Raw genomic sequence first — 17,458 nt, forward strand, 5'->3', positions numbered from 1 at the left:
TAATTGCAACCGTTCTGAGTCATCGTAGCACCTAGAGGTCAATAAATAAAGTTCTCGGGATATTTCGAAAAACAGACAGGGCTCTGGTTTTTAACTTCCTCTCACAGAGGCTTGTAAATGGCTATCCAGATACATGCCACAACATAATCTTACCCACATCATGCGCTTGTTCCTTTTAAAAGAATATATGTTCAGGAGCTAAAAGCACTAAACAATGACGGACGAGTAGAAAGGCACACACCACCGAGCGCTACTTACAACTGATTTAATCTTGGAAAAAAATACACCCCCACGAAACCGGCAAGAGACGCGCATCCCATCCACTTCCAACCACCACTCATCCCATTTTCTGCTTTCCCACTGCGCATGTTCGTAAATACAATTGCTCCGATTCATACAGGGTTACTGACATAGCCTTAACTATTACCTTCGTCACAAATCTGAAATACAAGAACGCTTCCACTATCTGCCTTGTCTTCGTATTCTTGTTACGTGCCAAGATAACAGCGTTCTCGAAATAATATATACATTCACACATATTACAATGTACTGCTGGATTACCGGAGGGGGTTGATCTCAACGAAAGGGCATGTTTCCTCAGAATTTCCTTCACGCATCTCCCTGACTGCCCCATGTGCACCATCCTAAAAGACAGAGGGATTATGCACACAACCCCACTTTGCAGCCCACGTACTTCATCGCGAGATTTTCTGACACATATTTAGCGGTATATCTCCCCATTAAACCCTTCCACATAGCTTGCTCAATTTTTGTGGAGGTAAAGAGAGAACCGAAATGGCCTATTTTCCCCCACCTTTTTATGTTATGGCTAATATTGTGCATTTACGAAATCACTACTGGTCTCTTAGCTGGTTTCGCCCTCTCCTTCCTCTTCCCTCCTCCACGACGCTTCTTTAACAAGGCCTCTACCACACCCTAATGAGTATAAAGGGGAAGCCTCCCTCCTCCATTTTCCTCTTCTGCAACCCGAAGCTATAGCCTACCTTCTGCGGGCATGACTTCGTGAAGGACGCGATCAAGCAAGTCGTAGCTATACCCTTTTATTACTATTGAAGTGGTAAGAGTTGTAGGCTAAATCACCTCTCTTTGCCCTTGGACAGTAAGCCCAACCAACATACTTGCGACGGTATAGGTTCCTACTTCAGATCTAAAAACTGCAGTGCACCCGCCACCGGGTTCTCACTTGTGAAACTCAATCCCCAGGCCCTAGTTGTAAAAATCTCTGACATATCTGATGCTAACACGGCCATTTCTGAATCCACTTTTCAAGGAAACAGAACAAGGTAGTCGTATACAAATCTCAAGCCGCGAACAACGTACGCCTCCAATCTACTCTTATTCTCATTATAACACTTCGCTAAGTACATATCACTTAGCACTCAAGCCACACTCGCACAAATACACACACCTTATTTTTGCACAAGTTGTACGTCTCCAACAACAGTATACGTGGATTTCGAATAAAAACCGAGCAACTCTAAAAAGAACTTTATCGCAATCTCACATTAATTCCGAAACTTGAAATCCCCAAAGACCTCTATAGTCTCACGTATAGCTTCAAAAAGGCCGTCATGAGGGATGTATTAAAAAGGTGTTCAATGTGAAATGATACAGCATCACAGGCACAGGTTTAAAATTCCCCAGAAACTCTACCACACTTTTTGAACTGATCACCAAGAAAGGGTCGTTCAACTGGATGTGCGAAAGGTGACGCCGGAGGTACGAAAACAAATTCATTCCATGCAAAGAGAAGAAAGTTTACTCCATCCCATAGAGCTGCGGCCATCACATACGTAGGTGAGACCGGCAGAAGCACCAATCACAGACTTCAGGAACATCACAACGAAGTTTCTAAAGCCTCTCCAGATTCTTATCATTTAATAGTCATACATGCCCGTTCGTGTTTGCTTTTTCATCCCCTCTTTGATGAAAAAAAAAATCCTGGGGGGCAGGGCAGCAGATTCGGCAGAGAGATCATAAAGTCATTTGCCATGACGACAGCTAAAAACAACGTGTCAAACCCTTCTCTCCTGCTGACAAAAGCTGAGGTTGAATTTCTAAAATCCGAGATAAACCCTCCTCTCTGATTTGCACATCGCGTTTTTTATCTCCGATTCTCTCCCCTTCTCTCCCCCTTCTCCCCCCTTTCACTCCTGGGTATAGTCGGCTGCTCGTTGTGGAAAGTTGTTTCGTCTGTTGCTAGTTGAAAGATGTGGTTCTGTTGTCCCTGTTTTAATTGTTTTATTTTTTCTTCATCCATGAGGTACAATGTTATCTGCATCTGCCACGACCCCTCTGTGTAACCACAGCGCTAAACGACATGTCCACTTCCCCCGTCTTCACGGTGAAAAAACCTCATATGCAGATCCTTAGCACGCATCAAAACCTATTTTAAACTGTCTAGGCTCAAGCTCTGGCCAAGCTCAACAGCCCACCTTTTTACTTTGGCGAGCGAAACCTTTTTTACTTCCTGAAAGATCTTCTCTACTGCCTGTTGGCTCCGAAGTAGATTAGCACTCTCGGAAACTAGGAAAAACAATCCTTTTTGTCCGCTAACATCGGGTTCAGATGTTTGTTGATACATAAGGACACAACCTTCTCGAGGTTAGGTCGCTTGCGGAGAAGCCCACACTTTGTCGTGGACGGGTGTCAACCCCATTTAAATTCATCTCTCCCTGTTGGCTCGATTAACTCTGTCTCCCACATCTCGCACCAGATTGTGACCATTGTGTTAGTGCCCCATTAGTAACCCTGTATGAATAGGAGCTATCGTATTAACGATCATGCACAGTGCGAAATCAGAAAATGTGTTGAGCGTCAATTAGAAGTGCTTTTCCCAAGATTAATCCAGTTGTAAGTGGCGCTCTGTGCAATGTGTCTGCTTTCCTCCTCTGTCGTTTTTAGCACTTGTAACCCCTAAACATGTTCAACCAACTTGCCTAAATTATATTTTTGATACAAGAAAACATGTTAAAATTGTACCTAAAAGAAAGAAATACCTTTATGTAATTTTATATTCTAAAGAGTTAGAAAAAAAGTTTTAAGGACTTTCTTTTTACTGCAAATGATTTATTCATGAAAAATATCGCCCACAATGGAAGATGTTAAAAAAAAATAATATGTCAGATAACTAAAATGGAAAACACTGGCGGGAACACAACTACACCGCATTTTTACCACGAAAAAACTATCATTGTCTCTGCTGCGACCCTCCCCGTTGACATGATGTTGTGAAAACAGTCAAAAATCCTGTCGAACATATTCAACTTGTCTCTCTTGTCAAAGAAAGCGATTGACCGTTTTTAAGCTACAGTGAGCCACGCGTTTAGAGCTTATGAGTGGGCCAGTTTTCTCCTTTACGCTCAACGTTCGTTGGCGCTCTGCTAATTTTCTATTCTTGTTCATGTAAAGGGCATTGATTAACACCCGTCAGAATCTTCGTGTTACTCACTGGCTTTGTTAACGTCCTCTATAATTTCTACGTGTCTTGAGGCTTATTACTAATTCTGAATTCTTTTTTTTTGTGATCTCTTGAAGAAAATGTCGAAGAGTCACAAGCGGAATACGATTCCCAACGTATTATAGTACCATGGCAACGCGTTGTGGGAAAACGTCCGATAGTTTCTTTTTTTTTTTTTCGAATATATTCGCCCGCTGCTGGCACCTCTTTTGTCAACAGAAGTTGTGGGACGTCGATGGTTATAATAAGACAAAAACAAAGGTACTGCAACGCCTAAAGTCCTAAAATAAAAAAAAACAATATAGCCGTTTTTTTAGCATGTTTTATTTTTATTTTACGGAGTTAAGATACGTTGTTCCTAAAGACGATATGTTCCTCGTGAATGTGTCAAGTAGTTCAAACGACGGAATATGTACACTGCGCGAAACATGTGTAGTATGTAGGATAGTTCACCGGAGTCACCGAGTAGTGGCAAACCACCAATTCCCAGCGTGACGTTTATCCAGACCTAAACGTGTTGGTGTAAGTGTTGAGCCCATGATCCCACAGCGACGCAGCTGGCTTGATAACGATTAAAACACCAAAAAAGTAACAACCAAATCTGCAAGATATACGCACGACGTGCTAATAGACGCACGTCGTGCGTCTATTAGCACGCTGTACCAAACCAAACAAGAGTTAACTGACATAATCACTCGTTGTCTGAGTTATAAAAATCCCCTGAAATGTCGCAATGATCAAATTACTCCGTTCGTGTGAGCAGAATACGTTGGTTGCCCTCATACCGCCTCCACTATGCCTCGTGGTCTGTTTAGATTTCTCGGTCTTCTTAGTTTCAGTTATGCCAGCACAACTTTTCATTTCCCAGAGCTCAAGCCGGAGCTCGAAAAGTACCAGGACGCATCTGAGGTATGGGATATTGGTGTGTGTAAGAAGCCAGCTTGTTTCAAGTCTATCAAAATTAAGATAAAAATAACATTTCCGAGGTAACTTATGTGTTAAACATTAATTTTGCATTCGTTTATTTTTATTGTAGAATCCTCAAGTGTAAATATTGGTAATTTTTTATGAAAGCCATCAAGCGTGTTATGGGACATCTAAGCATTGTGAGAAGAGGAAAAATGTGTGCTACGTACATCATATATATATATATATATATATATATATATATATATATATATATATATATATACACATCAACGGCAAAAAACGTACTATAGCCGGTTGCTTAGAGTTTTATAACATATTAATTGTAAAGACAGGCGACGATTCGGCCTGACGCAGACCTTTTTCAAGACTGTAAAGTCAGTCGACGTTTCGGCTTGAGACTACGTTATAAAATTCGAAATAACCCTATCAAGTACATTTTTCTGCCGCTTATACCTTTGCAACATCCCGTGCTATGTTTTTTTTCTTTTTTTCCCTTTCCCTCCATTCCTTCCTCTCTCTCTCCTTCTCTCTCTCTTGATATATATATATACATATATATATCCTATCGAAAATTCCATCAAGATACGTAATTTCGAACACTGACTGCCAGTCAGCAGTCTTGGTGGAACGTGCCCTGATGGTCCATCAGATGACATCTGACTGCCACTGCCAAGGGAATTTCATCAACAAGGGCAGCATTTATATAAGAGTAAAGCTATACGCACTCATAAATATCGCCAAATGCCTCGAAAAAACAAAATGTTCGAAGAAAAGAAACAAAAGCAGGTCCACCGCGGATCGAACCCGCCCCCTTGCGTACAAATCGGACACCTTAACTCCCTATGCTATGCCATCGCTTAGGAAACTCGATTTGACCATTCATTTTATACGAGTTTAGCGGAGCGCGTATAGCTATTTCCTTCCGAAGTGCACTGCGGAGTGCGTAGAGCTTTACTTTTTATATAAAGCTCAAATTCCGAGGTGGCAATCTTGGATGGCTATGAAACGGTTCACAAGCCGAGGTGGCCATTATAAGGATTTGTGAAACGGTTCACAAATCCTTAAAATGAATGTAATTCATGACATCAAAAATCAGGAAAATTGTGTACTCGTCCTTTGTTTTTTCCCCTTTTGAAATTTGCGTTTTTCGCGCAAAAGGGGCATTCGTTTACAAACGGGACCACATGCACCGTAAGCATGTTTCAAAGAAATGCCTTCGATGTCTGAACCTTTCGGGACGGCCGTATACACTTTAATTCGCAAAACCTATGCAACTCCGTTGAAGCTAGAGAGCAAGCATGCATGCTACGACAGACGGCCCTTACTTCCACGGACGAACGCGAGCAGCCCCGACACAGTGGTAAGGCCAATAGCCCATGCCAGATAGAAAGGTATAAACTTTCTAGCCCAAACCTCTCGGACCGAGTCAGGAGCATTTTAGTATTGCAGTGCGAGATTCCGACAATGAGCGCATCGCTCTAAAGAATGCTTCGGCTGCATATGCAATTAAGCCTTCAGCATGTTATGCAAAGACCTCGTACATGACTCGCCGTACTTCAGTTCAACTCACCTGCCATGTAGAGCACTTTCGCGTCGTAGAACGATACTTTTGTTTGCGCATCTCCGGCCCAGTAGACCTGGTACACCTTGTCGTCTTCAACTACACCGCTAAAGTTCCTTACATCGTCTGAACTCACAACAGGCTGGGTCTTGTCGAGTTGAAATTCTACTAAAACATAAGACACTGTAAAGCCCGGGCAGGATCGACAGGTTGGAGCAAGTGGGCATACAAAAAGAGTCGAGAGCGATCGTTCATGGAAGCTCGGCGAAGCCTCTATGGGCGAAGCGAAAGTGGCGTGTTCGGCGTTTCGGCGGGCTTCTGATCAAGGCTGTCGGTCGGTTGCGTGTCATATCTCTAACATCAGTGGTTTTATGGGCTCACGTCCCGAAATCGTTTTCTCGTGCATAGATTATTTTTCGTATTCGTAGATTTGACGAAATAGTGGTATCCGAACGAACTTTACGTCCTTTGACCGTACGTCTGTCTGCACGTCAAAGATTTTTGACGTACAGTCAGAGACAATCGATGTGCAATCAGAATCGCCACCAAGACATCTTGATGGCATTTTGCGGCGGCCGTCTGCCACCAGGAAACCATCAGAAAGCCGACAAGCGGAGCCTGACTGGAGTTCGACTGTCGGTCAGAGTAACTTGTTGATCAATCAGACATGCTTGACGTACAGTCCGGCACAGTCAGCGGTCCACTAGAAAACATTGACTGCTAAACAGGGTTACATTGATGGATTTTTCATTCGGGTATATATGCGTCCACTTGCGTACAAATCGGACACCTTAATTCCTATGCTATGCCATCGCTTAGGAAACTTGATTTGACCATTCATTTTATACGAGTTTAGCGGAGCGCGTATAGCTATTTCCTATATAGATATATATAGATATAAGAAAGTAAACGTACTTCGAAGCTTTTAGATGAGTTTTATCGCGTATAGGTCGACGTTTCCGCCTTAGTGAGGGCAAAACATCGACCAATATGTGATAAAATTCTACTAAAAGTTTCGAAGTACGTCTACTCTCTCATATACGCTTTTCGTCGTCTTACGAAACAGTATTTTTCTTATATATATGAATAAATACATATTTATATATTAATAGAAGTAATTCTACGGAAAGTTCCTGCAGGTAGAAACCTATTTTTTTACCATTAATTATACAATAAACTGAAATATCTGCTGTCCAGAGCACTTTTGCACGTCATTCAAATAATGGTAAATATTAACCGCGAAGGACTGTGGCATCAAGCATTATTCACTTGTGACAATATGCACATGTTAAGAGATTATTAGGCTGGCTTAGTTAATATCGAGTTTCTTAAAATGAATATCGAACTGGATTCATGTTTACAAGAAGCATAACATATGTATGGGAACGTTTTGACACGTCATATAATTTATATAAGTTTTGATATGTTTATTGGCACACTAATACATACATTTTATTTTTTCGGAGTAGGGTGAAGGCGTACTGGAGTTATTTAGATTATCAAGGAATGTTAGTTACATCACACGGTAGTTTTCCCAATCTTTCCATGCATCGCCAGGGAGAAAAAGTTTTGCATATAAATTCAAAATACTATAAAAATAAAAATACATTTAACGTAAGAGACCACATTTTCACGCGAAGTGTCTACAAAAATTCCTAACAGAGTAATCTCGGTGAGTAGGAGAGCGAAAGCGATCAAACTTGCGATCAAATAAAAGGCAGGTAACAAGTCAGTTCCCGTTTGGGGTGTATCAACACAAACGTCCTAAATATACATTTACGTAAACATCTGCGTTTGGTACGGTTCTACGGAGTTCTTTCTAATGGTCTCTTCTTCTGCAATTACAAACTTCAGGTGTACCCGCTCACCGAGCCATTTTACGAGCTGTACAGGAACTACGAGGAAGACCCAATATTTGGCACTGCGAAATGCTTGAAGTTCAGCCAGGCGCGCCCAGAAGAGGATCGCGGATACCCGATATTAGCTCAGTGGGGAGAAGACAACCAGACGATGTAAGTGGCATTTCAGAACGCATCATGCACCATCAACTGCAGGCACTCGGGTGGCTTTTCGTGATATGAATCCAAAAGGCTAAGAGAAGGACCATGACATACAAGATTCCCAAATCCAGTTGCTAGCATCGGTTATTAAATAACCCCGTTATTTTTGTTATTAGGGCCGATAGATCAGTTAAGAAGGAAAGGAAGCCACTAGGTAAATGCCTTTTTGCGAATACGCGGATGAAACCATGTCGTAGCGAACAGGTCATTTTTCCCTACTCCTATCTGCAAAAGGTGCCACGCTTAACAAGCATCGCTAACTCGGTCATGTACGAACTCATCAACAGTTTTCATTAGCAAGATTGTAGGTCTTATTTTTCACGGCAGAGAGATATGTCTTATAATTTTCTTTAGCTAAGATCCAGCCTTCAATGCATATATACTGCGTTTAGAAATAGTAGTGGATGCCTCTCACTCGCAAGTTATGGCACTAATAGCTTCTCTGGCATATGCTTGGTTCATAGAATTGCATATGGAAAACTTCAATCCAGTGAAGGGTATACCGTAAAAAACATGGGACTCTATACGGTGGACGGTGGTAAGTATGCGACCTTCACCCAAAATTTCTACAATGCATGGAACCTATATTTATGGAGCGATACTTCATATTTGTTTATATAACATTGGAATGTTGTTTGGTGGGAATGAAGAACATCCTGTTTAATCTTTTGTATCACCCTCCCATAAGATATTACCATGCACTAAGGACAGAGATAATCTGTATACTGTAATGTGGGAATATACAGCACACACGCTAAACGCTGCACGATTACGATGTGCAATTTTCAGTGCACTAAGATGCAAAAAAAAACAAAAAAAAATTCTTTCTCATTTTTAGCGAGTATGAAATTTTGAAGCAACGCCTAGGACAAGGGACCAGATGTGGAAAGACACAGATACAGCGCTGACACAGAACTGAAGTTAATTGATTGAAACTGCTTCATATATATTAGCCCCGTTAAGAACAAAATAGCAAAGAAGGAAGAGGAAATCAACGCCCCCGAGAACCACAAACATTTCAAAAGCGCTAAGAAAGCCCCAAAATATAATGCTCACAACACAAGCAATTCATGGTATAAGGAAAGCAATCTCTTTTCTTGAGAGGGAAATAGAAGGACGGCTGACACAGTGGTCATCTAATCTTGCTGTCTCTAATTCCTCAAGATTTCACGTGTCAGCTGGTCACGGTGTCATTTTAAACCCTCACATGTTTGAAACTCGGTAACGCAGCCAACGTCTTGGCAATGACTGTCAGGTTAACCAGCTATCCCCGAGGATACATAGTAAGCATGTTTTCTTATCCCATCACTAAGACAGCGGCCAGTTTGGCGCACATAACGCTGGCCGCATGACAAATGGAGTAAATAAACAGGTCCTTTGGCACAAGTGCAAGCGATGATCACGATGTTTGGTCTTACACGTGCTAGCATTTCTAACAGGAATATTGACGTTGACGGCTCTGCACAACGTTCACAGGGCAGTTTGTTAGGAGAGGAGAATAACACGCCCACATCACATCTGCCTGCTGCTCTGTTGAAGGCGTGGGCCAAACCTTGAATATACGGAATGACAACGAACTTTTCTTTTTTCCCGTGCTTTATTGATAGTTTCTTCGCACTTTTGAGTCTCAATCTTTATTTCTCTGAGCAGATACGTGGACACCGTTATCAAAAACTGGCAAGAGAATCGAGAGACTCTGAGGCGTTCAGTTTGTTTATGGAAGCTAGGTTGAAATTTTTAAAAGCAAGACTTTCGCAGAGAATGTGCATAGAAAGTCCTAGCAATCGACCGCCTTACAATTTTTTGAGCGCTGACTGCAAGCCCAAGGTGGCTTGCCGGCGCGTGGTTTGTAAGTCCAACATAAATATTTTAGACACATACTTAACATTAAATATATCAATCTGATAAAACCAGCTTCAGGATAACCTGAATCTGGTTGTATCAGATTCTTATATTTAATGTATTTTAGCTATGTGTCCAAAACATATACGTTAGGTTTTCAAACCAATCCCTCTGTTAAGGGTGCTAGCACTTGCAAGAGGAAACATCGTGATCATATCGTCACTTGTGCTGGAAGGGTTGTTTTTTCACTCCCTCTGCAATGCGCCAAGCGCTATGTGGGCCATACGTGCCGCTGTGTTAATGGCAGGGTAAGAGAACATGCTTAGTAGTAGTAGTGATTCGTCGTGGCCTTACGTCGTATAGGTTGCCCTAGCTATTGACGCTGGCACTGGCAGGTGACGGGCCCTGAAAATGGCATTTTATGATTATATAAAAAAGAGAACATGCTTACAATGTGTCCTGGGTGGTATATGATCACATTGGCATTCATTGCCGTGACTGTCAATACGTGCCAGAATTTCTAAAATGTGAGGTTATTAAACGTGATCATGAACAGCTGAGACGTCAAATTCTCGAAGCCTTTGAAACAGCAAGATTATACGATAACTGTGTCAACGATCCTTCAATCGCCCTCTCAAGAAACCAGATTGCTTCCCTTGTGCCATGGCTTGCTTCTGTTGTACGCATGATCTTTTATGGCTCTTTTGGCGTTTTCAAAACAAAAAAAAAATTTTGTTTTTTTAGGGGAAGGGGGGCTTTTTCATTTGCGTTGTTTTTTTTTTTTTTCTTGACTGCGCTAATATATGACGCTGTTTCAATCAATGAATCTTTTTGTGAGTCAACGCTTTGTCCGTCTTCATCTAATCCCTCGTCCTTTTGCGCTGTTTTATTATTTCTAATAAGTCGCGTGAATCCGGTGAATAAACCAATCAAAAGCACTGTGAATACTGCCGCTCCATGCTCGGGTGTCCTTGATGTTCTCACACAAATCTGGGACGTTTAGAATACTAGCCCAAAAGCGGTGGCGAAGTATTCCTAAGTGGCGACCATTGTTTTTCCTTCTGGAAAACAATCATGCAATAAAAAAAATCGCTCCACTTTCGCAGAGATTAGGCTATTTTTCGCGAATCCCTGGGTTCCAGGTATGATTCCATGAGAAATTTCAGTGTGTATGGTGAATTTACCCAAGCTTAAAATTCTCTAAAGTACGACAAAATGAAAAAAAATAAATAAATAAAACGCAGCAGAAGTTTTGAGGGCGAAAGGTGCCTTTAAATAGGCAAAACGTAACTGAAGACAAAGAGGCAGAAGCTATGGAACTATTTCCACAACTGCACTTCCGTTCACAATAACTACTCACCCGGAGTTAGATCCCGGATCCTACAGCGCTCGATTCAACTCAGCTTCTAACTTACCCAAGGACACGAAATGCCATGAAAAGATTGTCTAAACTCCGGGGGCATGTGTTCAAAAACCGCATTGATTTTGAGTTCGCAACCTAGGAAATAAACAAAAATAGAAATTCATGGTTCATAGCTTGAACGCTAACAAAGTGATATCAAACCCAGTTCTACAGCCAATAATAAAAGAAAACTACACATGAAATTCCCTCACCATTTCAAGTATAATGGAGGCATATTCATGCCTCAATATTGTTATTATCTTTTTTAGTGAACGATTGAGCTCATTTATTTCCGTAACTATTAGTTCAGCATAGTTTTATTAAGGAAATAATTGTTATACTACATGAAGTGCTGCAATACTTCTCTATACAGCTCTTTATTTTGATGTGACCTTTATGCTCATTCGACTAGACATCAATGCAGTGTTGTGTCTCCTAAACGGCCCAAATTTCGAAACTAAAGGGATTTCCTACAGATTTAAAGAGGTACCATCAATATTTCTAACATTGTGAATGGATTTAAATATTTGAAGTAATAACAATCAAAATTGGTGTTTGCACCGAATTTGTGATTTAAGTAGTTTAGATTAGAAGGTAACGTATAAAAGTAAACAGATAAAACAAGTCTTAATTCATTGGTATTCATTGAGATATTCTTGCTCATGACAAATTTTTTTTAAAGTTGCTGTCATACATATTTAGTGCAAATGTGCAAGTGATACATTGTGCATTTAGTATTGCTTCAAATGTCCATTTTGAATCCGAACTTTGCTTCAGCTGTCCAACAAAACGGCGCGGTAATGTCAGAATAAATCAGAATTAACATTTCATAAAAGATAAGAACCCGTATTTGGAAGTGTAAAACACTTGAGAAAATATATGAACTTTGTTCCTAAAGTGACCTCTGCTAAAATAGTAATGACCTAAATTAATAACCCCGTCTACTGAAAAAGACTAGCAATATTTAAGCGTGACTGTGTGGGGAATAAGACTTTCCCGTTTTCTTTTTCTTTTCGTTGTCTTTGATTGGAACAAGATTCTTCACCTATTATTTTTGTCGATTGTAGTACTGGGTTCTAGGTTTCACTTCATTGATACCTTAATATTTTTGTGCGGGTTTCCTTATTTGATTTTTTAGGTTGTGTACCCCAGGGCATTCTTTGATGTTAAACACCTAGTAATTCGGAGGTCAGCAGGTTGATTATTTGTGGTACCGGTTCTTGCGTACGTTAGAAGTTGTGAAGAATAGAAATTTGGCAGTTCTGGGTAGTGAACATGGGAAAATATTTTCTTCCTGTCTTCCATTGTCACTACTGTGGTAGGACGACAATTTAAGTCCATTGAAACTTAGACTTGCTTCAGACTTTTTGAGTTCAGGTTGTTCTTTAAGAAAAAGCGCGTCTCGAAAAAATTCACCATGTTTTGGTTGCACCAGCGAATTTAAGTTGACGATTTTTCAACAAATCTGTATTGCTTCATTTCTTAGTAAACGCTCGTGTTTTCTGTGTTTCTTATATTGTCATGGCAACCAAACCGGCTGTGTTGACATGTCAAGCCATCAGATTTGAGCGGACGCCAGAAAGGACGACCGATAAATTTATGGGAGAGAGGATTCTGTTATGGATCATTCTGCATTAAAAGTGCTCTTTGCGATCATGCCTATATTTGAGAGCTAATATCCTGTTGCTATGTATTATGATTTTATGAATTTGTCTTGAGCCTAATATAGAATTTCCTTTCTCAATACTTAATCGAAATGCAGTAGATGGGTCACTGCCCTTATACCTTACTTTCATGGAGGTCGGCAACTGCGCAGTCGTTAGAATCGCCTACGTTAACGGTACGTGTGATATTTTAACGTCTTAAATTATTTTCAACCACAATCTCTCAATATTTATTCATCAATACACGCGACTCTTTTTGCAAGAATGTGAAAGGAACACGTTAGCTGGCATAGCGTTATTATGCGTAAAAAAACAATTATATTGAATGCTATTAAGGAATCACGATTACACCATCTCAGGGATATCTGGCAACAGTTTCGCAAGTCCCAATCGATTGGAATCTGCGGCGCGGAAGGGCATGCTCTCAAGTTTAAATTCAGCTGAACAAAATCTAGAGTGATGTTCTTTAAGGATACAGAACATAGAAATAGATACGATATACAAGTACCAACATTTGTGAGTGTGAATCAGCGAAGGAATGAAATATCTCCATGAATATGATAGACATATAATTAATAAGGGTAAAAGTATAGCGAGCATTATGAAGTACAAGGTGTAATGGAACGTTAATATATACAAAGTGGTCCGGGGGGGTATGGAAAAGGATAATGGTACCAGTATTGATATTTGGTAATGCAGCCTTGTGCATAAATTTTGAAGTTCAGGTGATATTGGAGATAGGGCAAAGGAGCCTTGGCTGGACCGTCCTAGGGGCACATGGGAACACTCAAAACGATGTAGTGCAGGGTAATATGGGCTGATCATCCTCAGCGAGCAGATAGCCAGTGTGTAAAATAACTTTAAAATAACACGCGGTGGGCGAATAAAATGTATAAATACCTGTGCATGAGGACTTTAAACACGATCGAGGTGGACGAATAGGACATGAAAGCTTGGGATAAAATTCCTGCAGACAGGAAACGTCTGTAAAGCGAACACGTTGGGTGGGAAAGGCAGTTAAGAAGGCAGAGAGATGGCTGTGGGAGGACAAATTGCAGGTGATATTAGCTTTAACAATACACCGGTTATAAAAGCAAGATATAATGAAAGAAGGTTATTCAATAATTCGGGAGGGAGCGTTCTGGTGTTTGAGGCGACGACGGGAGTATTAAGAACAAACACGTATAAGGCCAAATTTGAAGACACAGATACAATGTGCGTATTATGCAAGGAAGAGACGGAAACAATTCAGAATGTGATCCTAAAATGTAAGAAAACTTAGTCCTACCGTTCCCGAAGGGGCCTTCGGCCTCGCTATAAGAGATGGACGGGTGTATTATAAAAGAATAGAGGCAACGAAGAGAAGATTGTGGGACTAGCGGAAATTATCTCAGGAGAATTGAACTATGTACCACTGACTAGTACAACTGGGGTCAGGCCGGACAGAGGAAAATCGAGACATCTTCACGCGTTGCACTGGCCCAAAGTCTCGACCCTGTTTACAAGAGGGTCGGGTGTTAGATGACGCCGACATTGATCGACCAGAGGAAAATAGACGACTCCTTCGCCGGTAGCTGGAGCAGTTGACGATGTTCTTAGTTATTTTTGCCCGATAATCCAAACGTCTGCCTGGCTACCATCTTCATAGCCTAGTGATAATTAGAGAAACACATGTGCTTGAAAGGCGAAAGGGAAAAATAATTTTTGGTGTTGCTTTCAGGCTAGGCGGCGCAAGCTAAAGTCCGTCACAAAGGGTGCAGCCGTTGTCATAAATCCATTCATCCTTCCGCCATTAATGTAACTGCCAAAGCAAAAAATGCTATGTACTCCTTAAAAACGTAATGATTAGTTAGGTGTCCAATCTTTGCCTCATTAAACTTACATGTTATGAAATAATATTTCACAACCTTAGGTGTTTTGAAATGTATTGCGGGTTACTGTGATAATGACAAAATGTTAAAATTTTTACAACACTTGCCTTTATATTTTCGTAATATTCATGCAAGTAAAAATACTGAAGCAGTTTTACATTTACATCTAATGAAAATCAGACATAAATGACAACCTCCAGAGCGAGTGTGTTTTCGGAAAATGTATCAAATACTTTTTTTATGCTCAGCTGTCAGTTCCTGGTTCTGTGGAAGAAAGCATCTGTCACTCAAGTCGACGGGAATACATGTTTTAGACGGATGTGCTTTTGTTTATTTTGATATAAGGTGAAGTGGCTGGTAATGAGATATATAAAATGGATTATAATATATTTATAGCAAACATCTTCGCACATTACAGAAGACGCATGCGGCGTCATTGTTCCCGAGAGCCATCTTGGACAGGACACCACAATCTGCGATTTCGTGTACGACCTGTTGTGTGGTACTTATAAGTACCATCTGGATGACGAGAATTGTAACTGGTGATAAAATATTCACATGCATGACCGTTTAAAAACAATTATCCCGCAAGGCACTCCTGATTTTATCATAATGGCACACTTTGCAATCTTTTTTTATGTTTCTGCTGTCGATGTTCACGTTGTTTTTGAAAAAAAAGAATTCTCACAAGACTTCTACAACTTGTTCGTCGAGGCTGATTGCGTAGTTCGTTTAATGTTTTGAAGTGCATTATTCCCACTTTTAGACTTACATTTCTAATTAAATCGTTACGTACACTTTAAGCGGCTACATTCCTGAGTACACTCAATCTCATCTAGAAATAAATGGTGGTTCCTTCCCGCTTGCAAAAAGAGGTCTGTATTTCTGGAGAAATAATTTAACTACCAAAGAAGTAGAAGCTTTTTTCAAGAAAGTGTTTGCATTTTTGTGCTAGTAAGAAGGGCTCATATCGAATGAACTGATATTTCCAGCCAGTTTGGTTACGCCACCGCCGCCGCGATGCATCGGGATACTAGTTATTCTGCATTTGCCGCGACCAGAATTTGTGCTTAGGTCACGTGACGTCAGGTTGTGTAACATCAATTTACGTCACGTGACCGAAACACCTACCCAGTTTCCCTGCTAAATTTCCCGGGAAACGCACCGACGGACGAACGGACGCACGGACGAACGGAGGGTCAAAACTGGTATAAGCCTCGTATAATTCGGTGGGTAGTTAACTTTGATTAACTAAACTTAAAATTATTAAATATCTCGGCATAGTTTCTGTTCACCCATTTTCAAATTCCTCTCTTCTGAGGTCTTTGGTATGAAACTGCATGGGCGTGCAACGAGCGCGCACACGCAATCCTTCCAGTGGACTTTGCGAGCGCGCACACGCAATCCTTCCAGTGGACTTTGTGTCCTTCAGGGGAAAAAAAGGAGTGTTTTTGTTTTCAATTTTCGACTTGTTAGCAAAGCGCATCTCAGCGCCAGCGGTCATGCTCCTACTGTCTGACACGCAGAGCCACTGCTACTCCTCCCCGGTGGGAGAGGGGGAAGTGGGTCTCCCGCAGACGGAATAAAGCCCGGTCGTGTTCAAATGACGTTGCAAGATTAAGCTTCGAATCTTGAGTTGTCGGGACTAAATAAGGTGCAGGGCCGTGCAGAAAAAAAACAAAAACCGATGCACTAAAAGAGCAGTAGCACCGCTCAACCACTCTATGAAGAGACCGATCGCCCCGTCGGGTTCGTTTGCTGACTGCAAAGAATACAAGTATAAAACCATACTTCACGAAGCCCCAGATTCAACAGGGTGGATTTTAATACGGATTGTTTGACACGCCCTGGCCAAGTAAGGGGCGTGTCATAGGGCCCGAATCACTGTCCAACAGACGGCCACAAAAGTCGCACGTCATCATCAGTGGACAACAGTACGGACGATGTTCCTGAATGCACCATTTTTTGGCAGAAGTGGTGCGCCCTGTCTCAGACTTGATTCGAGGATCGCCTTGGTAGAAACTTTTCGGATAAAAAAATGCGCCAGAAGGAAGGAGAGGGCGAAAGTTCCCTTGTATTAATTTGGAGCGAAATATTACTCATGTGGTGCACAAAAGCGATATCTTAGGAGCTTAATCAAGCTCACCATAACTCAGTAAAGTTACCCTTATCTAGCATTCTGACTTGAAGGAACATGCACACTCGCACGTACGGCACCCACGCAGCTTCATATTGAACTACTCTGAAACCTACAATCTGGATACGGGCTGATTTTTCACGCACCGGCCCGCGGCAGCAGGCGAGCGAGCTGCCTGCGGGCGACCGCTGACCGGTTCCAGAGACAGACAGCAAGAGCTCCCAGAATGGTGTGTTTAAGTGGAGTTAGGGAGGAATACAGCCAAAATTATACTCCGTTTCACATTACGTCAGCCCACAGTGGAGGCTACGAGACATCAGGTCTGCCAGCAGGTTGCTCTGCTTTCCCCACGTCACGGCTTTTCTTGTCAAAGCACTGTAAACGTAGCACGTGGCGTCCACGCATGGTGGCTCCGATGGCTGGATGCATTTGCTGCGGACAGACGTGAGGTCAAACGGAGTTAACGCAAAGCGGGCCCAACCGCGATCACATCGAAGGGAGGGAATACGC

At 41.5% G+C, this 17,458-nt stretch overlaps 1 protein-coding gene across 1 annotated transcript; it reads left to right on the plus strand.

Annotated features, from left to right (window-relative positions):
- The first annotated feature begins 4,276 nt into the window (after positions 1–4,276).
- LOC115323945 lies at positions 4,277–15,357 on the plus strand. Its single transcript, XM_040206256.1, has 5 exons — positions 4,277–4,390; positions 7,827–7,984; positions 8,497–8,570; positions 13,039–13,116; positions 15,230–15,357. Exons 1-5 carry the CDS (start codon positions 4,277–4,279, stop codon positions 15,355–15,357), a joined length of 552 nt encoding a protein of 183 aa, XP_040062190.1.
- Positions 15,358–17,458: the final 2,101 nt, after the last annotated feature.

The sequence above is a fragment of the Ixodes scapularis genome, unplaced genomic scaffold (genome assembly GCF_016920785.2).
Source record: "Ixodes scapularis isolate PalLabHiFi unplaced genomic scaffold, ASM1692078v2 PGA_scaffold16__2_contigs__length_2301149, whole genome shotgun sequence".
Taxonomy (NCBI): Eukaryota; Metazoa; Arthropoda; class Arachnida; order Ixodida; family Ixodidae; genus Ixodes; species Ixodes scapularis.